General features: G+C 39.1%; 1 protein-coding gene across 5 annotated transcripts in view; it reads right to left on the bottom strand.

The window, feature by feature from the left end:
- Positions 1–22,690, bottom strand: part of PLXNB2 (plexin B2) — a 150,152-nt gene that overhangs the window by 11,979 nt on the left and 115,483 nt on the right. For all 5 annotated transcript variants that reach the window (XM_069976770.1, XM_069976761.1, XM_069976786.1 and 2 more), the window contains 12 exons: positions 18,912–19,020; positions 15,952–16,088; positions 13,645–13,812; positions 10,192–10,276; positions 7,852–8,082; positions 6,669–6,845; positions 6,246–6,382; positions 5,786–5,886; positions 5,304–5,533; positions 4,891–5,069; positions 3,646–3,712; positions 3,200–3,346 (listed from right to left, as the gene is read on the bottom strand). In XM_069976770.1, the coding sequence (XP_069832871.1) occupies positions 3,200–3,346; positions 3,646–3,712; positions 4,891–5,069; positions 5,304–5,533; positions 5,786–5,886; positions 6,246–6,382; positions 6,669–6,845; positions 7,852–8,082; positions 10,192–10,276; positions 13,645–13,812; positions 15,952–16,088; positions 18,912–19,020 (1,768 nt within the window). The remainder of the gene's footprint in view (positions 1–3,199; positions 3,347–3,645; positions 3,713–4,890; positions 5,070–5,303; positions 5,534–5,785; positions 5,887–6,245; positions 6,383–6,668; positions 6,846–7,851; positions 8,083–10,191; positions 10,277–13,644; positions 13,813–15,951; positions 16,089–18,911; positions 19,021–22,690) is intronic.

The following is a 22,690-nucleotide window of genomic DNA, read 5'->3' as shown; positions in this document are numbered from 1 at the left end:
TAAAAGTTGCTTTTTAGGACAATAACTGCATCACCTGCCAAACAGACCCCAGGACAGATCTTGGACTAAAAGCAGCTATTTAAAGGTACAATCTGATTGGGGGGGGGGGGGTCAGATTGTGGGTACAGAGTCACTTTAAAAAACACACACTCTTATATTTAACTATACTTTCACTTCTCTGTGTAATTGCCGGTGAATTCCATTTCTCTAGCTTATGGGGTTCATTTGCACACAGTCTAAGGGCCCTATTCCACGGGACGATTATCAGTCGGGTAATCGTTAAATCGTTCGGAGCAAAGCGATAATCGTTAGGTTGAATAGCAGTTAGCGATTAAAAGATGAACGAGAAATCGTTGATCGCTTTATGAGACCTCGACCTATTTTTATCGTTGCTCGTTCGTACATCGTTCGCAAGTCGTTCAGTGTAACAAAACATCGTTCAGTCGTTTCTTGGTCGTTAGAGGGTACGTTCAACAGCTTAATAGTGCAAATCCTATTGGCTAAACACATTGATTGACAGGGATGATACTTCTATTTAAAACTTTATTTAGCATTTTCTATTCATTATTCTATTAAATATTCAATTATTTCTATTTATTAATAAAATAGTTGTGGATTGACGGACACCACTAAATAGCTTAAATATATGAAATAAAAATTCTCTTCTTGCTAATTTTTCCAAATATAAATTTTCTTTTGGCAAGAAAAAAATAAATAAGAAAGCTTCGCAAACTTTAACATAATAGGATATATTGTGTGTGAACATTTATAATATTCACACATAGTGTACGAATATAAAAGAAAAAATATACGCCCACCAGAGGCAAAGAGAATAAGAAAAAAATGACTCTCCCTACCTACTTGAACGATAATCTGTTGTTCATTGTTCTGTGGAATCACTCTGAAGCGAATGATCAAGGTCAGGACGACAGCAAGAACGACTAGAATTAAAGACCATCCGTTGGATTGTGTGAACGATCCCAAGAAGCTCGCTAAAGCAGTTGTTTGAGATCATTTATTGTTAATTATACGAACGATAATCATCCCGTGGAATAAAGCCCTAAAAGAGGGTCTTTGTTTGTAGTAGGTCTTTGTTACTTTAACACCACAGTGATTTATTGTATATATGCATCATATACTATTGGTCGTTGTGGTTGCGCACTCTTTTGGCTGAGATGTAATTCTGAATATAAGGACACATTCTATGAACTATGTCTTTAAATGAAAACTGTCACCCCCGTGCCGGGGTGACAGGCTCCCGACCCTGTTAGATCCCCCTATACATACCTATGAGCATCTGACTCTCCTGTGAGCTCGCGCGCGCCGGGCTTCAGGCGCTGAATTCTCAGTCACCCGACCGGCTCAGGAAGCGGGCCCTGGCGCGATGAGGTATGTATAGGGGGATCTAACAGGGTCGGGAGCCTGTCACTCCGGCACGGGGGGTGACAGGTCCTCTTTAAATAAAGCTGATCTCAAGGTTGATTTTAACCCCTTAAGGTCCAAGCCAATTTTCGTTTTTGCGCTTTTGCTTTTTCCATTTTATGTTTAAAAGTCCATAGCGCTTGCATTTTTTCACCTAGAGACTTATATGAGTGCTTATTTTTTGCGAAACCAATTGTACTTTGCAATTACAGGCATAATTTTTCCATAAAATATGTTGTGAAACCGGAAAAAAATCATTTGCGCTGTCAAATTGAATTTGTTTTGATTTCGGGGAGTTTTGCATTTACGCCGTTTGCCCTATGGTAAAACTGACTTGTTATGCATGTTCCTCAAGTCGTTACGATTACTATGATATATAACATGTATAACTTATATTGTATCGGATGGCCTGTAAAAAATTCAAACCATTGTTAACAAATATATGTCACTTAAAATCGCTCCATTCCCAGGCTTATAGCGGTTTTATCCTTTGGTCTATGGGGCTGTGTGAGGTGTCAGTTTTTGCGCCATGATGCGTTCTTTCTACCGGTACCTTGATTGCGCATATACGACTTTTTGATCGCTTTTTATTAAATTTTTTCTGGATTTGATGCGACCAAAAATGCGCAATTTTGCACTTTGGGATTTTTTTGCGCTTACGCCGTTTACCGTGCGAGATCAGGAATGTGATTAATTAATAGTTCGGGCGATTACGCGCGCGGCGATACTAAATATGTTTATTTATTTATTAATTTATATTTATAAAATGGGAAAAGGGGGGTGATTTGGACTTTTATTAGGGGAGGGGATTTTTTATTAATAAAAACACTTTTTTACTTTTTTTTTTTTACATGGACTAGAAGCCCCCCTGGGGGGCTTGTATATAAATAGCACTGATCTCTCATAGAGATCAATGCTGTGTATATACACAGCAAAGATCCATGAGATCGGTCATAGATTGCTATGGCCTGCTGCAGGCCATAGCAATCTACTGCCGAGCCGGGATCAGCGTCATTCCGACGCTGAGGCCCGGCACGGGCAGAAGAACGGATCTCCCCCCCGCGATCGCATCGCGGGGGGGAGATCCGACCCACTAGACACCAGGGATGTTGTGCATAAAGCACTTCAATGCAGCTGTCAGGTTTGACAGCTGCATTAAAGTGCTTAATTAGCCGGCGCGGCAACGGGACCCGCGCCGGCTAACAGAGGAACTGCCCGGCTGCACGTGTCAGCCGGGATCAGCGCCGTTCAGAGCGGGGTCCCGGCGGGACCCAGCTCTGAACACCCCCCCCCCGCGGCGCCATGACGTATCAGATACGTCATGGGTCGCTAAGGGGTTAAAGACTTTACAAGTGTACCAAGGAACTATGGGCCTGATTTACTAAGGTGTTCCTGGCAGTAAATTGTCTGGTTTTTGTCCGATTTTGTCCATTTTCAGTGGACCAACATGTTTACTAAAGGTGTGCGACACAATTTAACCAAAAATCAGGGATCATAACTAGCAATTACTATAACATACCTAGAAAATAATAGTTCTTTTAAGGCATTTTATACATTTTAGTTTTAAAATGTGATTTAACTATTCAACAGAAGTTATCAACATTTCTAGCGCTACACTTACTGCCATCTCAAGTGATTCTAAAAGATTAGAGATCTAATTCTCCCCAGAATTAGAGATCTAATTCTCCCCATTGCTTTTTTCACAATGGTTGCTTTGGTCAACAGTACAAACCCATTGTGCAATTGTACCTATTTACTAACAAAAGAGGCCACTTACCAACTGTGTGTATTCAACGTCATCTCCCAGTAATCCAGTATCATTCAGGGTGTATTTGGCTTTAATTTGCACAGCATCCACAGGACCCTTCTCTACTTGGTGTTTGATTGCCTTGAAGAGTTTGTATAGATGCTCACCAGCTGTGTCCTGTATTTAAAATATGCAGAAAAACATGTCCTCTAAAAGATCTAGGAATAGCTTTTAATGACACAGTTAACATCTCAAATCTCCATCTCCAGTGGAAAGTATTCTTCGATCATGCATGAGTAGCAACTGGTTTACGGTAGTAGAAGCTGAAGCCAAAGCTTTAAAACAGCCTCTAAACTGGCATGGGTATACAATATAACAAAACTCTAAATAGCAGCATGTTATCGGGCTGACGTATTAAAATACTTAAACTGACCTTACAGGCTGCATTTTGCTGTGACTGTAGATCTATTACTTACCTTTAGGTACTGATACAAACAAATAGACATCCAATTTGAAAGCATCCTCTCAACAACAGTTTCTGATCTGCAAATATGAGAGAGTGAGAAAATGAATTGTTCTGATCTCATCAGCTAAAGTATAAATACACCTGTAGCTTTCATATAACCCATGATTCATCCAAACAAGACATCCAATGGAAGGGTCACAGAAATATGACATAACTGTATACGAAATTATTAGCCCCCATGGCTGCAATTATAATATTATGTATATTGTTGATTATGCCATATTATTATTAGTTGGGTTCTAATCTCTAGGATACAATCAGATTTGGAAAACAAAGGGCAGCAGTGCCCTTGGCATTTTATGCACAGCAGTAGTTTCGCCCACTCAATGTGTTTCATCCCTGACCAGAAGTGACCACCAGTAATTCTTAGGGTCCGTTTAGAAACACAGATTTATCTGACAGATAATTGAAGCCAAAGCCAGGAACAGACTATATACAGAGAACAGGTCATAAAGGAAAGACAGATTTCTTCTGTTTTCAATTCCATTCCTGGCTTTGGCTTCAATAATCTGTCAGATAAATCTGTCTGTGTAAACACACCATAAGGAGCCAAGACATATGCTGCCACTTGCTTTAGCAGGAAAACCCATTAAAGAACTATGATAAAACTAGCCTTATTTTGCTCACTAATAGTGCCACTCTAGATAATGGACTATTTCTAATAGTGTAGCTCAGTTCTAACACAATAGTTATGCTGTTTCTGGGAAGAAATGAAAAGCTTTGTCTAATCTACTGGCTATACTTTAAGTACAACAGTCATAAACTGCTCTTAATTTTTTTTAAATACATCTACAGTGCTGAGATGACAGAATTATTTTTCTAGTAAGTGAAAAGTGAAAGGCAATTCGTAAGACAGTAAGTGAAAGTACATGTATAAAATGTCAGATGTAACAGTATGTGAGCATATATTATTTGCATACAGACAGCCACTTGCAAAATCACCATTACTAGATGCATCTAAAAGTCTTCAGATGCTGTATAGTAAAAGTTCTAACACAAAAACCAAACAATCTCCTACTAAATGAATTTAATTGCTAAAACAAAGACATTTTTGCATCAAAGATAAACATCTTGGACCGGGACAATGTGCAAGTATGAAGGGCAGATCATAAGGCTGGTGCTATATCAACCAAAAAGTAAAAAACGTATCAAAGAACCTTATCTACACAGGAACTGTAAAGCTTCTGAGTTTTACCTTCTGAGCATCAATTTGGGATTCTTGGCCACATACTGCTCCATCAACTCCACAAATAAAGTTCTCATGATATCTGTGTAGTACTCCAGCTTCCCATGCAAGGCAACTGTAAGCAGGGAGGCAAAATAAAGCTTTTCCCTGGCAGAGAAGTCCTTCTGACTTTCTAGAGTGTGGATAAACTAGAAAAGAATAAAACCTATTAATGAAACAAAACTTGAGTGCACACCATGTTCTTACTAAAGTAGTATTTCTACAGAAGGAGTCTATAAAACCTAAACATATGTATGTGTACATTTTGCTACTACATATTACGATATTCTGTACACTCTGGAAAAGTAAGTAGTATTTGAACAGTTTTTAAAACCTGAAAAATAAAAATTGCTTAGGCATACCATGATAAAGACTAGACTTACAATAGTGAGAAAAGACTTGCTGTTCAGGAGGTTTGAAAATTGGTTCAATGCCTGCTCTACGGTTTGTCTCCTTGCTTCAGGAATATCAAGTTTCCCAGTGATCATTACATCTTTCTCCCCATCTTTGGAAGGCCAGAAGAATACTCTGTCTGTGTACATTTTGTAATCCAAAAATGGAATTCCAGTTTCATTAAGGTAATTTGTTTGGTCTTCCATCTCGATCATTAAATCTAATAACAAAGATAAGCGTTCTTGTTATAGGAGGAGGTTTGGAAAGAATAAGATTGGTATCTGAAAGGGAAGCATCTAAAACTTGAGAAATTTGATTTTTTTTTCCAGTCAGAGACAATGGAACACACATGGGCAGAAAGGAAATTTGGATGCTATGTGAAAACCAATAAGATTACAAAAGTAACAACGCATACTGTTTCATTTTAGATTAAAACTATATAGAATCCTTGCACAATACAACATTGATTTACCTGTGAATTCCTTTTTGCAGCGATCTCTGACACTTTCTTCTAATCCCTCCAGTTGCTGTTTTACTTTTTCATACTCTCGCTCTGCCTGCTGACTCTTCCTCCTTTGGACATAAGGCCATATATCAGATACATAATGAAACAAAAACGCTAAATCACTCAACTGGAACAGCAGCCACTGGTTTTCATTACCATTACTGTGGATCCCAAATGACAAATAATTTTGACTTCAGGTTTAAACTTTTATAGCAAGACTTGTCATTTTCTCTCAAGTATAAATTAGCACAAATTTTACAAGTCACCTCAAAGGCAAAAGGGTAGCAAAACACTTATATGCCTCTTAAGCAAATATCTGTAGTTTAGCACTACAAGGATATCTCAATGAGGCTTGTTTCACTCAAGGGTGCTATTTTTTTTTACATGGTTACTTGTTTGTATCAGGACACTTTGAAACACTACATACCGATAGAAGTAGACAGCAGTGACAATTATTAAGATCATTGGTATTAGGACTACTGGAATAATAATATGTAAAGGAATTGCTGGGGACTGTCCGTATTCTACTTTTCCCAGTATCCATTCTCTGTTTCCAAACTGGACCTATGCAGGGGGAGTAAAAAAACAGAAAAGTTATATAAGAGGCCAAGTTCACACAACATATTTTTTATGACAAGAACAGCCGTTGCTTGCAATAAAAACAACGTCCGTTTCCTGTCCTAGAGAAATGTGTTGCACTGGAGTCGATGCAAACAGCGGCCGTTCACACAGAGTATTGAACAATGACCATTGTTTGGTACGGCCATGGAAAAAAATTGACATGTCTATTACCATATAGAAACATTAGTGGAAAAAAAAAATCACACTAACAACCAAATGACGGTCATACCCTGAATTCAGGCAAGTTGTCTGCGGTGTCTCTCTTATGGCGCCTCCTGGGTGGAGGTTGTTCCTCAGGTGGAACACAATACAGGTCTGTTGCAGTTAATGTGTTTATCTTACAAACACCTTCACCAACAAAAGCCTTAGCCTCTTCTATGGTCATAGCATCATTCAGTTTATTGCCCTAAAAATTAAGATGATCAAGTGATTACTGTCTTATAATATAACTCATCAATGGAAAATCAGACTTTTCTTTTGAGTCCAAAATACATTTTGTTCATGATGTTATTCAAAATAGGTGTAAACTCGGATTTCATCTTATTGTCATCACCAGCATCACCCCCCCCCTTTTCTCAGGGATGTAGTTTATACACAGGGCTGAGTCTAGGTTTTCTGCTGCTGGAGGCAAAACCTGAAATAATAATTTATGGCCACTCTATAAAACATGCTGCCCTTCAGAGACTCTACAAATCTGTTGCCTGAGCAATAAACTCATGTCGCCTCATGGCAGAAAAGGCCCTGCTTATATCGCAGTTGATAAACACTACTACTTGTGCAGTTCTAAAAAGCTGTCTTAGGTTTGACATATCATGTTCCTGAGAGTTCCAAAGGGAAATTATTGTTGATGTGCACCTGATGTGTGTGTGACTAGCTGTTCTACTTATTTTGTCCATCCCTGTATGTATGTACAGACATGTGTGTATGTGTGTGCATCTTTCTCTCATGTGAGGTATGCTACAAATTTCTCTGGATACTGAAGGTTGGACTAGTGTATCAAGGTCTTATTTTGCTGGCACCCAATCTTATTTTAACGAAGTTTGATGTGCTGCTTTCTAGTGGAAATCTAAATAGATAGATATCTCCATATCAAATGTAACTTTTTTATTTACTGACAAAAATGTATGTAAACGTTAATAAGAAATGGACACTAGGGGGTGCTACAAGCAAATTTAACAGTTATCCAGTTGCAGCCTTTACAAAGGGAAAGTTTATTATCCATCTTCATTTAATTTAAACATTAATGTGTGATATGATGGATAACAAAACTGAATCTTTACCATTGATAATTAAACCACAAGTTTACAAAGATCGTCTGTCAGCAAAAAGACATTAAATAATGTACACCAAGCTCCTTATATCCTCACAAACACAAATGTACCCGCAGTCACCAGAGTAATCAGCCTAGTTACCTTGGCATTAATGAGATTGTTCACTTGTTTCTTGATACCATCTGTGAAGTTATCAAAAGTAGGATCAGGGACGTAATTGAAAGAGAGGTCAGTTGTCTCCAGAGGTGTCTCAAACCCATCCATTTTAATCATTACAGTAACCTCAGAGTTCAGGTAATTTTCCGGTACTTGAGGAGAAGAGAATATTATTACTGTGTCATTGACTTTTTTGAGGATGTCTTGCTTTTCTATCTGTAAAGAATAAAGAAAGAAAACCACTGACCTCTCAAATAACATCATATGGAGAACTTTTACACATTTATAGACAGGTAATGGAGCTCGGGAAAAAAGGGACTGTTACATCTATATGACAAAATGAAAAGTCTATAAAGGCAACATAAATCCCTGGGTAAAAGCAAATAAGCACTACATTACCGGTTTACCAGTAAGTTACCTGTTTGGAGGTGGGATATACAGAACAGCATGAAAAAACTACAGCAGGAGTAGTAGTATTTAAAATGGCGAGTTTATTGTCAAAAATAGGAAAAATTATAAAAGTTGTAAGCATCTGATTGTTATATCTATAATGTATTTACTGAGACGTAAGATATTGGTGTTTTTAATTCAGAAATACAATGATGAAATTCTGCATGCACAGAGTCTCATAAAAGTTTACACAGCCACATAAAGCACCTATAAGAATAACTCCAGTAATAAACCAAAACTTCAGTTCAGAAAGTGGCTAAAACATGCCCTGTCCCTATTTAACCCTACTATATACACTAGTATTACTGCAAGAATTGTAATCCCACTCAGGACCCTGAACTAATACAACCTGAATGTTAATGGATCTTTCCACCATTCCATAGTGCAGATTGGCAGACTACCACTAAATAAGAATAAAGAGAAAATGCAACTATATGACGAGACATATTATAGAGAGACTGCATCTATAATAGGCAGTATAATCAGTCTCTTTATATAAATAAAGTGCCAATCTTTCTATCTATCAGTCACATAGGCACCTGCAGTCTTGCTTATTGCAGTCTACCACCCCATACATAGATGCACACTACAATCTGTTTACTCCTGGTTGCTGCTCCCCCCGCCTGGTATTCATCAGCACAAGGCTCCTAACCAGCATTGGCTTTCCAACTCAATCAATTTGTTATTGTCAAACCATTTCTGATTACAGGGTGGAAAGATACATCAAGCTTCTGAAGTAGGCCAGGATAGTTTTTATCTTAGAGATGCTGGCATTTTCTATTCAGTTATAGTGCCAACAGGACATGCAGCAATTTAAAGGCTATTGTTCACATCTGCATGGGAGGTGACTTTTACTTCCAAAATGACAGGCATGTTGTTAGAATCAGATAGAGCCTGTTAAGTGTCCATGTGTCTATAGGGCAATGCATCCAGGTGTGTGTTACACTTTTTTTGTTTATAAAGGTACCTTGATATCAAAGTGCACAGAGCTTTAGTTATCACTTTTAGGGTACAAACCCACACACCGTATACACAGCAGATACGCAACAAATACTCAGCAAATACGCAGCAGATTTGTTGGTACAGATTTGATGCTGTGTTCAGTTATTTAGATCTAATCTGCTGCGTATTTGCTGCGTATCGCAGCAGTAAATACGCTGTGTATACGGTGTGTGGGTTTATACCCTTACAGTGATGTTTTTGTCTGTGGGGAGTTCTGGCATTTTTTACAAGGCCAAAGCAGAAGAATCTGTGGTCACGAATGCCATGGTTAGGTTACACTTTAGTTTCAGTATAATATTAAGAGGTGAACCTGTTAAACATATGCCAAAATGAGACTCCATGCATTTGCCCTTCAGAAACACATTACAATATTTGTGACTTAAAGTGTCACTGTCTTTTAATTTTCAAAATGTAAATCAACAATAGATGTGATATAAACCAAGTTTGCAATTTACACATTATTTTTTTTTAGTTATCATAGAAAACACGCACTTCCTGTTTTCGGACTTATTTTTTTCTCAAGAAACAGGAAACAGTCAGAAAACAGGAAGTCCTGAGTTTCCCAGGCCATCTGAGAGCTCACAGAGAGAAGGCAGTCATGTGACTGATTTGAGCTGTGACTCTCTGTTCTGGCTGGAATTCCTGTGTTTAGTCTGTTCTTTTCAACCTGCAAATGTCAGGAAATCTGCCTTCAGGAGACTGGACCTGGATTTCTGGTAAGTTCCCCTTTGTTTTACAGCATGGTAGCAACAAAAAATAATGAATGTAAATTGCAAACTTGCTTTATTTCACATCTACTGTTGATTTAGATTTTGAAAGTTATAAAGACAGTCACACTTTAAGTTGTGACATATTGATATGGTAAGTACTTACACTTTTTGATTGTGATGAGGCCATCATACTGAAATTCTGAACTAGATCAAATCCTATCCCAGAGATGGTAATAGTTCTTCCTCCACTAAAGAAATGAAAAGTGAAAAGGATGCATCACTACTAGTATTAAATTGTTACCTTGCACAAAAATGCCTTGCATTGTTGCAAGGCATCTACAATGATTCGTGTCCTAGGCATTCCTGAGCCCCTGGTGCTATTACTGTATTGCAATAAGACCTTATTCACACATCTTGCAAAGTTGTCAGTAATTGCAGATCAAATTAGTGCCCATTGATTTCTATTGTGCCATAAACACATTCCGCTTTTTCACGGATCCACAATGCATTCCATGAAAAAATAGGACATGAAAATAGGAACATGAAAAACGCGGATTAAAGTGACTCTGTACCCACAATTTGACCCCCCCAAATCGCTTGTACCTTCGGATAGTTGCTTTTAATCCAAGAACTGTCCTGGGGTCCGTTCAGCAGGTGATGCAGTTATTGTCCTTAAAAAACAGCTTATAAACTTGCAGCCCTATGCCAAACTGCCATGGCCTAGATTGTGTATGCATTAGGCTGGCACAACTTCTCTGTCCCTGCTCCCCACCATTAGTAATGCTCCACGCAGATTTTCTACTATTCCTCACCTGTGTCAGCACGGCACATGGGCTGGATCGTTAAGGTACCTGTGCAGTTTTTACTGCTGAGGAATAGGAAAGAGGGTGGGGAGAAGGGATGGAGGGGTGGTGCAAAGTTAGGGCACAGACACTCCAAGCCACGGCCGTTGGGCACAGGGATGCAAGTTTAAAAGTTGTTCTTTAGGACAAAAACTGCATCACCTGCCGAACGGACCCCAGGACAGATCTTGGATTAAAAGCAGCTATCCAAAAGGTACAAGTGGTTTAGGGGGGGGGGGGGGGGGGTCGAAGATTGTGGGTACAGAGTTGCTTTAAATATTAGAAAGCTAGTGAAATTCTTTTTATACCAGTTCAACTTTATTAACCAGAGCTCTACAATTTTAGTGGATGTACTATGGGTGCAATTAAGAACCATTTTTCATAGATCACGGAGTAAAAACAGTGGACCCTATATGCAGACCCAAATAAGGCCTAGGAGTGTCCCCTACCCTAGGCAACTGGTTTACCTACCTGAAGAGGATGATTAGGGCAGAAGAGGGAGGAAAGCTCCAAACATAACACAATCATACCAGCTCTATTTCCAGAGCAAATCTCTGAAGGTACAATAATCCTTCTGCAAGTAAACTTTTCAGCTGGCTGCTTACTCACACCATTAAATTCACTAGTCTGAGTGCTATCAAGTCACAGTACACAGTGAAAAAAACATTTAATCTATTCTTCCTCCATTTATATAAGATTTACAGTTGTGTTAAAACAAATCACAGTCCATCATGAACCCGATAAACCAATTGTTTTGATAGAAATGATAATTGTTTACTATGAGGACATGCATACTGCTCAAAGTGAATAAAGCTGTGTTTCCACATATGCGTTCTAGACAAGGTGGAACCCATTTTCCCAGCTCTCCCCCAATAGCCAAGATTATTGGCCACATTGAACACATTTCCCTATATCCCAAGCTCCTGAAGTGCAAGTGCTGAGGGCTGTAACACCACCTCACTCCCCCTCCCATCCCTATCCTTGCTTAAAGAGGTACTCTGGCAAAAATCTTTTTCTTTCAGATCAACGGGTTTCAGAAAGTTATATAGAGTTGTAATTAAAAATTCCAAGTCTTCCCATAGTTATCAGCTGCTGTATGTCCAGCAGGAAGTGGTGTTTTCTTTCCAGTCTGACACAGTGCTCTCTGCTGCCACCCCTGTCCAAGACAGGAACTGTCCAGAGCAGTAGTAAATCCCCATAGAAAACCTCTTCTGCTCTGGACAGTTCCTGTCTCGGTGAGGGGTGGCAGCAGAGAGCACTGTGTTAGACTGAAAAGAAAACATCACTTACTGTGGGACATAAGGCAGCTGATAAGTATGGGAAGACTTGAGATTTTTAAATAGAAGTTAAATTACAGATCTATATAGCTTTCTGAAACCAGTTTATCTGAAAGAATTTTTTTTTTTTGCTGGAGTACACCTTTAAATGGTTGTCAGTCAATACTAATTTTCGAGCTGACTGACAACAGGGGCAAGGATGGGAGGGAGAGTAAGAGCCTGCAGCAGATCAGGAGCTGGGAAAGCATCTCGATTCTTTGCCCTGACTAATAAAAACATTTTTTAAAGTTATGCAATAATAGATAGATATATGAAAGGTACAATGTGCCTCCTTATCACAACAGCTATCTAAGAGTGTCATAAGTTCGAAAGGTGAATCTGACCAATTCCCTTTAAGGCAGGGGAGTGGCACATTTTGCATGCATTGGTTATAGTGCGTTTTCTTCTGAAATATTGGGGAAAATGGGTCATTTCAGACATTGTTTTAATAAAAAATATATTTTGTTTATAAAGTTGATTGGAGTGTGAAAAACAAGTGCAGGAAATTATAGGTTACTCAGCTAAAATGATCTAATACACCTTGAAGTGACAAAAAAACCCTGAAAGATATAAAAGGAAGCGGAGAACTACTGTTCTAATGGATTGAAGAGTAGCCAACATAGCAAACTTGTCCTGAAAAGGTTAAAATTTGTTCAAAAACACACTAATTGAATAACATTTTGTGGACTAGTAAAAGCTAAACTGTATGTAAAGCTAGGCAGTATGTCAGACAACTCCCGAGCATTGTTGGATATATTTATCACGTGCAAGGGATCATGGATCAGTTTGACTAAATAAAGAAAATACTTTAGGAGATCATGTCACCCTATGCCGAAAAAGAAATATAGTCTTGAAATCGCCCAAAACACACCAGTAAGCGATCATCATCTTGGTAACATACAAACAGGACTAAGGCAATGGAGTGTCCAGTCAAATCCCCTGACCTCAATCCCATAGAGAACTTAATCCCATGAGGTGACATAAAAATGTGGTTTAGAAGGCAAAACTAAAAAAAAATGCAGGACTGTGAAATGTAGTCCAATCTTTATGGACTGGACAAATGTTAAGAGTTATCAGAAGTTGGTCACCTTCATGCAACAAAGATGTCAAGAAGTTCTCAGACACAATGGCTATGCCACTTATTAGTTCAGTAATTTACCAAAGTAAAATCTGGAACATTTTTTCAGTTTATAAATTAAATTTTTAGGTTTGCAGAGAAAAATGTGAATACTGCTATTTTTATTAACAGCCTATTATTTGCTTTTCTGTATTGCCTGTAAAGGATTAACATAAACTGGATACATTTTGTTATTGATTTGAAACATGTTGTATTTTTAGTGCATTTGCATTTAGGCAAATAAAATAAGGTATAATGATTTTGTACTTGATTTTGAACTCCATGCTCTTTTTTATACAGAACATTTTACTGTAAATATTTGGAAAGATAATGTTAAATACCTGGCAAAACTGCGATCAGGGTTAAACTGAACAATTTTGGGATTGCTTCTGTATGTAAATTTCCCAGCTTCTTTTACCGTGTTCATACCATACGACAGCCTCACTCTGAAAGTTCCTTCTTGCTTTGCTTGACTTGTAATGCAGACTATTTCGTCCCCAAATGAAATGCTATAAGAAAAAAACAACAAAAAAAATCAGAGGGGTTATGGTATGCAAGTAAGGCTCTTTAAAAAAAAAAAAAAAGAGTGGTGAATAAGCACTAGGCAATAAATATCTGCAACCTCATGTCTTCCACAAGCAAAAAAGAAAAACCATACGGCAGCTGATATGTCCTCAAAATTTGCTTGGATAATTGCAGAATACAAAATTCCAGGAATGATTTGTCTCCTAATGAGCAAATTCGCCACCCCCTCCGTATATCTGCATTATAGAATCTGCATCAAGAATAAATAATGCCTCTAAGGCCATGCCTCCAGGGTGATTTTTTCACTTTTTGAAAAAGAATGTCTGCTTAGTCACTTTTAAGTTGATCAGAATCCTTATCAGACTCTTAAAGGGATGCATAAGCTACTAGAAAGCATACACCAATAATCTATTAATATACGCTAGGTATCCTAAAGTTTTGTGTCTGCTAACAAAAAATTCACCTACTCTAAACCAGTGTCTGGCTGTAAACCAACAACTGGCTGGAGCATGACAGTATTAATATTAAGCCCCTCAGCTGACTACCCACTGTGGTCCCTGAAGAATTCTACGTGACAGAATCTTTTAGAATGATTATTTTATTATATTATTCCTTTTCAAGTTAACCATTCCTTAGGCTAGGTTCACACCGCGTTTTTGATGTCTGTTTTAAGTATCAGTTTTAATGGGGAAAATTGGGTCCAACAAGGGATGCATTTGTATGCCATTCATCAGGATCTATTTTTCATTGACTGACATTATATAAAAATATGATTGAAACGGATCAGTTTAAATTTTGTTACATTTTTAGCGTACACAAAAACATAGTTGACCATGTTTTTCTGTACATTAAAAGTAAATATTTTAAAAGGGATCTGTTACAACAGATACAAAAATGAGTACAGAAGAAAGCCCCCTTAAAATAAAAGCCTATTAAAACATATCCCTACTATACACTATTATAATAGCTTTCAAAGCTTTATGCTCCGTATTCTGATTTAACATTGTACTCAGTTGAGAATGAGAACTGGATTATAGAACTTTCTGGGTAATGGCATGCTGGATTAAGTAGTGTCACTGTACCAAATAAAGTTTTCATATTCAGTATGAGAAAGCTTTTTTTCCTCTTGCAGACAAGTATAATAAATCAGTACATTCTCATACATATTAGAGAGCAGAGTATATAAAATACCTTGTTTGATTTGCAGACTTGAACATTAGCTGTAGTGGGGGATTGGCTGAAGTTACTTATAAATTTTAAAAAATTAAAAGGGAATTGAAAATCATGGAGCATTTGTTACTAATCACTGTATCTCTCTTCAGCCAAATTGGCAAATCTCTTAGCAAAGCTTCGGAATACAACAGGGACAGCTGGAACAATTTGGCAAGTTCTCTAGCACAGCTTGAAGTCAAAGGTTCTGGTGAGCAGCAAAGTAACCCCTTCATCCACACAGCATTCTAATTAGCTATTGACCCTCTCAAAATTAACTAAATCATGCATCAACTTTACTCTTAAAATACAGCCATGGCCATATTGCTAACAGAAGCCACTTCACTGTAATTATAACCCACCCTTAAAACTAAAATTCCTTTGTTTACGCCAAAGAGATCTTTTGCAATACTAGATACTTATGTAGTACAGTATTAAAGACATTAAAGACATAATTTACTATCACATAGGAAAGTTAAAATTTATGAAGAAACTAGGTCTACAAAGTAGTTGTAGTTTTATTTCCCTTCTAGTTGAGTGTCAGACATGCTCATAATTTGCTGCCCTGATTAGTGTAGCCCTTCAAACAGAATTTGGCAGGCATCTGGGGTGGCACCAATCTCTATTGTAATCTACCCTAGACAGGGCTCTAACCTCTTCCTCGTCTCTGTTTAGCTAGGCAGTCAGTGAATTCCCTTCTCTCCTAATTATTCTCATGTCCTTTTCAAGATTCTGCAGCAAGACTGTGACCCATATATGCAGCCTTCCTGGTATGCATGCTTCCACCTGCTTGCTTTATTGATCTTTAAGTTTAAAATCTGTGTTGTTTTTTATCAGAACAAGCTACGAAAGGTAGTATTACAAAAAAACTTTGCGACTCAAATGACAGGCAACTTATTTTAGATACTACATACACTTTACAAGGGAAACCATCCAGAGACACCTTAACATCATTTTTTGATCCAGTTTCTAAATTGTTTCCAGATATCGTAATGGATGTTCCTCCAGCAAGCACACCTTTGTCTGGACTCACAGATATTGGTTCTGGTTCCTGAAGTGGAGAAAAAGGCCTTTAGTCATAGCAAATAGTAATATAATTCACTTTATAAACTAAATTAACAGTTAAGATATTTCTTCCTTCTTTTCAGGTAGTTAAAAAATATATAGTAGTTTTCTGTATATTCCAGACTAAGGGTACGTTCACACTTACCGGATCCGCAGCTGATTTTCTGCTGCAGATCCGCAGCAGATTTCATTTAAATAACTGAACACCGTATCAAATCTGCACCATCAAATCTGCTGCGGATCTGCTGCAGATCCTGTAGGTGTGAAAACACCCTAAAGCTTTAGCTGTATTACAGTAAAAAAGTTTGTGCATGTAAAATAAAGTGGTGTTCTATAAGTCTCTTCCTGGATGCTACTGATGTGTATATTCTCTGCTCAATGCCTCCCTCATATGTACTATTATTCTGTAACATGTGAAGTCATGTGTCTGTTTCAGTGTTAGAGGAGAATTCCGGGGTCTGTTCAAAAAAACCAATTACCAAAAAAACAAGGGATCATGTCTACCTTTTGTATAGTAACAGTTCTATCCCATAATCGCCACTCTCTGACCCCCACATCACCTGTTCTGATTATCACCTGGTCTCTCCTAACTTCCTGTCTGAGCTCCCACCTCCTCTTCCTTGTTGCTGTTCCTCTGTCACGCCTACTGTACACTCCCCTCCCCTCTTTATCCCACCCACCTTCTGAATATTCATATCCCTCTTCTTAGCCTATATCCCTGCCCCCTGCATCCTCTGTCCAGTGTCTGCCTGGCTGCCAGGCTATCTCCCCCAGCCCTCCCCCTTTCTCACTTTATGATCAGTGAACAGATGGAGGTGTTTCAGTGCCTGCATAAGCCTGTCATACCTTTATCCACCTCACCTCCCACCCCTGGTCTGGTGCCTTACACCTCAATGCAAATCTCTGTTTTCGAATGTACTGAGTATTGCCAAACTCAAAGAGGAGCTGTTGCTAGTACAAGTATATATGTATATACACCAGTGCTAGCAACAGCTTATCTTTGAGTTTGGCAATACTCAGTACATTCAAAAACAGAGATTTGCACAGGTGTAAGGCTGGCACACTGCAGCAGCAGCAGGGCATTAGGGAGATCAGTGCTGGGGTCTGTTGTCAGTGTTCTCCTCAGCTATATGCACTGAATAGAACAACCTGCAGCAGTGTACTTTGGTGTAATAGAACATCTCCCAGCTTTAGTATTGATTATCAGTACTGAAGCTGGGAGGTATCCTGCTGCTGCTGTCAGTCCACACTGCTGCAGGTTGTTCTATTCAGTGTATGTAGCTGACGATAACACTGAGAACAGACCCCAGCACTGATCTCCCTGCTGCTGCTGTTAGTGAACACTGCTGTAGGTTCCTGTAGGGGGGGGGGGGGATGGGAAGAGCATTGCCGACCTCAGCTCACTCTGGCCCACCATAATAAAAACGCTGCTCCTGGCTAGGTAGAGCGGTCACATGGTTTTCAGAGCTGTTTTCTCTGCCCTGAGAACCATGTGACCAGAAATGGGAGGTCCAGGAAGCAGGAAGTGCTGATTGGCTGGCCAGCATAAGCATGAGGCTGGGAGGCGTGCTGATTGCCTAGCCTGCATGTGTATGAGCTGGGAGGCGTGCTGACTGCTCAGAGGAACGCCTCAGGAACGTCACGACCCAGCAGGGTGCAGGGGACCAGGGACTCGTTGTGATGTAGGCAAGAAAAGAGGAAGAATGCAACTTCCGGTGGCTGGAGACAGCAGGAAAAATCTGGTAAGGGGATATAATCAGTAATGAGTGTACATTGAGAAGTTATATAACTTCTTATGTGGGCGAGATAGGGAAAAAAGTTTTTCGCCGGACTTCTCCTTTAATTATAGATAGTAAATGAATGCATCCAACCAACCAATAAGGAAGGGAAACTTTTCACTTCTCTGGTTTGATATATAGGTTACATTATAAAACTACATGTTTTCCCCATCATATCCATATTTCTCTGTGGAGAAAAAGTGTAGGCATTCTATTGAAAACTTTCATAGACGTTAGAAACAACGGTATTACCATATCCTATAAATGAAAGAAGAGGTACACAGAAGCTTTGAGCAATCCCAAAAGGGCAGATGTCAGCTTTGATCTGAAGCTATCGTGCCAGACAGCATCAGAAATTCCACACTTCCTGTATGTACTAGGAAGGGAGCCAAGAGAAGTAGACAGCTTGTTGGTACCCTCATCTGAAGCTGACAGTATCCTCTGACACAAAGGATGCACAGAGCTTAGATCGGAAGCAGCCACTGCAGTGGTGTCAGCATCAGTCTGCAACTCACATACTCATTTGCATTGCCTCTAGTTATGATAGGGATTTGGGAAGTGTTACTGCAGCTGAATCTTGATCATCACAGATCACATCATGGGACATTCTTTAATGTCATTTTCTCAGGCAATGTTAAAGATAAAACAGGACCGCTATACTAAACAATCTAACTTTCAATTGCTCAAGTTTTACATTACAAACCTTTGATGGAACATGAATAAGTCAGTAACATTGACTGCGGTAACAAATAAAGAATGAAAAGCAAATACAGACATGCAGTAAAAGCGGACATTACCAAATTTCTAATGTATAGGAAAACTACAGAGTATATGAGGTGTTCAAGATGGTTGGATGATTTACAGAGCAACATCTTTATAAGCTTTACAAATATTCTATTAGAAATTATATTCTTTGGTGACATGTAACAGCAAACAGTTAAAAAATAACTAGAATAAAAATAACTCAACATAATTGTTCCAGATGGCATCAGAAAGCTAACATCATGGCATTCATACATCACCTATATTACCTGATATGTAAAAGTAAGACTGCTTGGAGAGATTCCTTTCTTTTTATTTACAAGTATATTAATGTCTCCAGACTGTGCATAATGTGCTGGTCCAACTTCGCATATAACCCTTTAGATAAAAAGAGGATTATATAAAGCTGCTGAACATAAAATACAAGATATGAAATCTTTTAAACACATAGAAACACAGCCATGCTGTATAACATCGTCATACACAATGCACAGTATTACAACAACTGCAATGATTCCCCATGAGCTGTTTCTGACCATTACATACTTTTTACCTGCACTTATCACAAGTTGCCCCCTCTGCAAACTCCACCTGTAAATGCTAATTTTACCCAAGATCAACTCCATACAAGGTGCACACTGGCTGATATCTCCCATAAACATGGAGTTCTGCCCTTGCAGGCTATTGAATCTTTTCAAGGGACTACAAGTAGCCCTGTGTGTTTTTTTCTGAGGTTTAGGGGTTGTCGGTGTCCTGAAAAAGGGTCTGAGGGTCCTGTGGGGATTGGGTGGGAGGCAGCTTCTCTCCTAACACCACAGAACACTTATTAACAGCAGCGTTTGTGTTTCTCTGCATTTTCTAAAGCAACCCCCTTTCTATAGACTTCTATGGGCAGCAGATGTAACCTGATCTCTCTGGATCTGAGAATGTCTCTTCATCACTGATTCCCTGAAGACAGAATTTCCCAGTGATCTGGCAGTGAGTGATCAGGTCCTGTCAGTGCATGAGGCAGGTAGAGGAAGGTAGTGAATATTGGGCTTTTTCTGTAATAAGACATATTACAAATCTACCACTAAAGTCAATAGCATTAATAAGGATCTATTGATCTATTAAAAAGGGAATCCTCTATGCTGCTGTAAAGTTGGGCTAAGTCATAGCTGTGCCATTTATGACTAAAACCACAAAACAAAGTCAAATACAATGCTCATTATTTCCGCCTTTGCTTTGTTTAGCTTTTAGCAATGAGCAAATTTCTTTCTTATCGTACATTTCTATTCATTTTAATAGTAGCAGCTCATTAACAAAAAACAAATATATCAGTGACAGACTGCAGTTCTGGAGGTGTTAGCTCCCAGATCAGTGCAGTGTCTCTCACTTTGAAATGCTGTAAAGTTATTCCCAACAGAAATTACACAATTAGCAAGATATCGGTAAATCCTCTCCTGAAAATGTACCAAGTTATTCAGTCTCTTCATTGACACCTTATTTTTTTTATTGTGTAACTCCATGCTACAAAGGAAAAGCCCACAGTCTACAGCTAAGATGATTTATTTAGCTAAAAGCATGGCAGACATTAAATTCAGCCAAATTTTAACAAGAAGCACTTTCTCTAGAGTACATAACATTGACATGTGTGTCTAATATTTGCAGGAGAAAGCAAAAACGGTTAGTGTGTACAAATGAACTAGGGACTGCTGAAGCTTACAGTCATGTTTTTATGTTAAATGTTTTTTGTTGTTGCAGCTATTAGCAGGTGCGGCCGATTGCTGTTACCGCTAATTAAGACCGTTAAATGCAGCTGTCAAACATGACAGCTGCATTTAAAAGTCTTCTATGGCCCTTTCCCTGGTGTCTAGTGGGGGGACCCCCCCCACGATGCAATTGCAGAGGGGGATCCCTTCATCTAACTGGCCCGGGCCTCAGCATTGGAAAGAAGCTGATCATGGCTTGGTATACTATTGATCTGGTCTGCAGCAGACCAGACCAATAGAGCTCCAATCTAATGGAACTGTGTCGTATTAAAGGGGTTGTTCAGCAAAAATCTTTTTCTTTCAAACCAACTGATATCAAAAGGTTATATAGATTTGTTATTTACTTCTATAAAAAAAATCTCAAGTCTTCCCATACTTATCAGCTGCAGTATGTTATGTAGGAAATTCTTCTTTTTCTTTTTTTGCACACTTGCTGCTGCTATGTGAATCCCTTTATTGCTGACCCAGGCTTTGGCTTTCATATTATTTATACTTAAAAGAGAATTTTGGCGAAAGATTTTGTTAAAGTATTGTATTGCCCCCCAAAAGTTATACAAATCACCAACATACACTAATTACGGGAAATATACGGGAATATGCTTATACAGTGCTTTTTTCCCTGCACTTACTACTGCATTAAGGCTTCATTTCCTGAATAAAACGGTGATGTCACTACATGACTCCCAGAGCTGTGTGGGCTGTGGCTGCTGGAGAGGATGGTGGCCGGGGGACACTGAGGGACACAGGGCACTGGAGGGACACTGAGCATCCCTCTGCCATCATCCTCTCCAGCAGCCACAGCCCGAACAGCTCTTAAGACTGTTTAGCCCAGACCAACTATTTTTAATATTTGTTGGCTGAAACTGCCCCAGAATTATGTCACATTTACGGACACAACTTAAAGAAGCAGTTCACAAAAAAAAATTTCTGCCAACCGCCCGCCTGTTTTGCAACAGCTGGAGAGCCAATCTTCCCTATCCCTGCTATACGAGATGTCCCCATGTCCTGCTGCCCAGAGTAGAGGGCTCCCGTGTGCTTCTGCCCCCTATATGGATGGCCTCCTGTAATCCTGCTGCCCCCTATATCGATGTCCCCCCTATATGCTGTAGAGGAAAAAAAACTCATGACAACTAATGAATTAAACATATGGCAACTGATATTATTGATGTCACCTGATGGTTTTTACTTTAAAAAGGATCGTAAACCTGATGACAACTGATGCCTTTTTGGCATCAGTTGTGACATCAGTTGTAGTCCGGTTCGTACAAAAAAAAAAAAAACTGAAACGGATGCAACATATATGTAAACTAGGCCTAATTTAAGAGAGGCTAGGTAGGTCCCTTCTAGAGACAGCATTAAATGCTATGGACACCTTTGCCATTTTTAAATGTTGATTTCCTGAATGTAAAAATGAAGACATTTTCTAAATAGTCTTTAATTTAGATTTGAACCTGCTCTCTCACTGTTAAGAGATGATAGCAGGGAGGGGGTTACATACAGCTCAGTTTGTACATTCAATCCTACCAATATGTACCTGTCGCTGAAGAGCTCCTCATTCCGGTGCAAGTCTTATTGTTCTTGGTGGCTAATTAGTCAATTTGGTGTCTGCCCGCTGGCTTGTACGTCTGCTCCTACTTATGCTACTGCATATTCATATATGCATAGGTAGCCACGTCTCTCTCCTCAGAGAGAGTAGAAGGAGATGTACGAGCCAGTGGAAGGGCCGATGCACTGAGGGCCTGAGAAACGCCCCCAGAGCATCAAATGGACTAATGGGCATATTTATTTTGGAACAAATTCTTTCCAACTGGGACCACTAAGAAAAATAAGACGACTGTTGCCGGAATGAGGAGCTCTGCTGCAACAGGTACATATCAAGTTCAAACCTGCTGATAGTTACCCTATAAAGGATCAAGCCCTATTTTTTAAATCTGACCTGTCTTTTTTTGTGTGCTAACAAACTTAAAGGGGTATTCCAGGTTCTGTGACGTCACCGGCCCGAAAGTGTGGTGACTTCCCCGACTCAAGGGGGAGGGGCATCATGTGACATCCCGTGCTCAGGGAGGGCCGTTTGTAAGGCTCTGGTAGCTTTCTAAGTACATAAATAGCTAGAGGTCGGCTGAGTCGGGGAAGTCCCCACACTCTTTTGGGCCGCTGACGTCAAGGAACCGTGTGACTAATGTAAAAATTGAGAGAATGAGACAAAATTTCTAATAGAAACCAATGAGATATACTAATTATATTACAATACAAATCAGTACAGTTCATATCAAAATAACCTGGAATACCCATTTAAG

The sequence above is a fragment of the Dendropsophus ebraccatus genome, chromosome 1 (assembly GCF_027789765.1).
Source record: "Dendropsophus ebraccatus isolate aDenEbr1 chromosome 1, aDenEbr1.pat, whole genome shotgun sequence".
In the NCBI taxonomy this organism is placed as follows: Eukaryota; Metazoa; Chordata; class Amphibia; order Anura; family Hylidae; genus Dendropsophus; species Dendropsophus ebraccatus.
The sequence above is the reverse complement of the archived record's forward strand: the minus strand, read 5'-3'. Positions and strand labels throughout refer to the sequence as shown.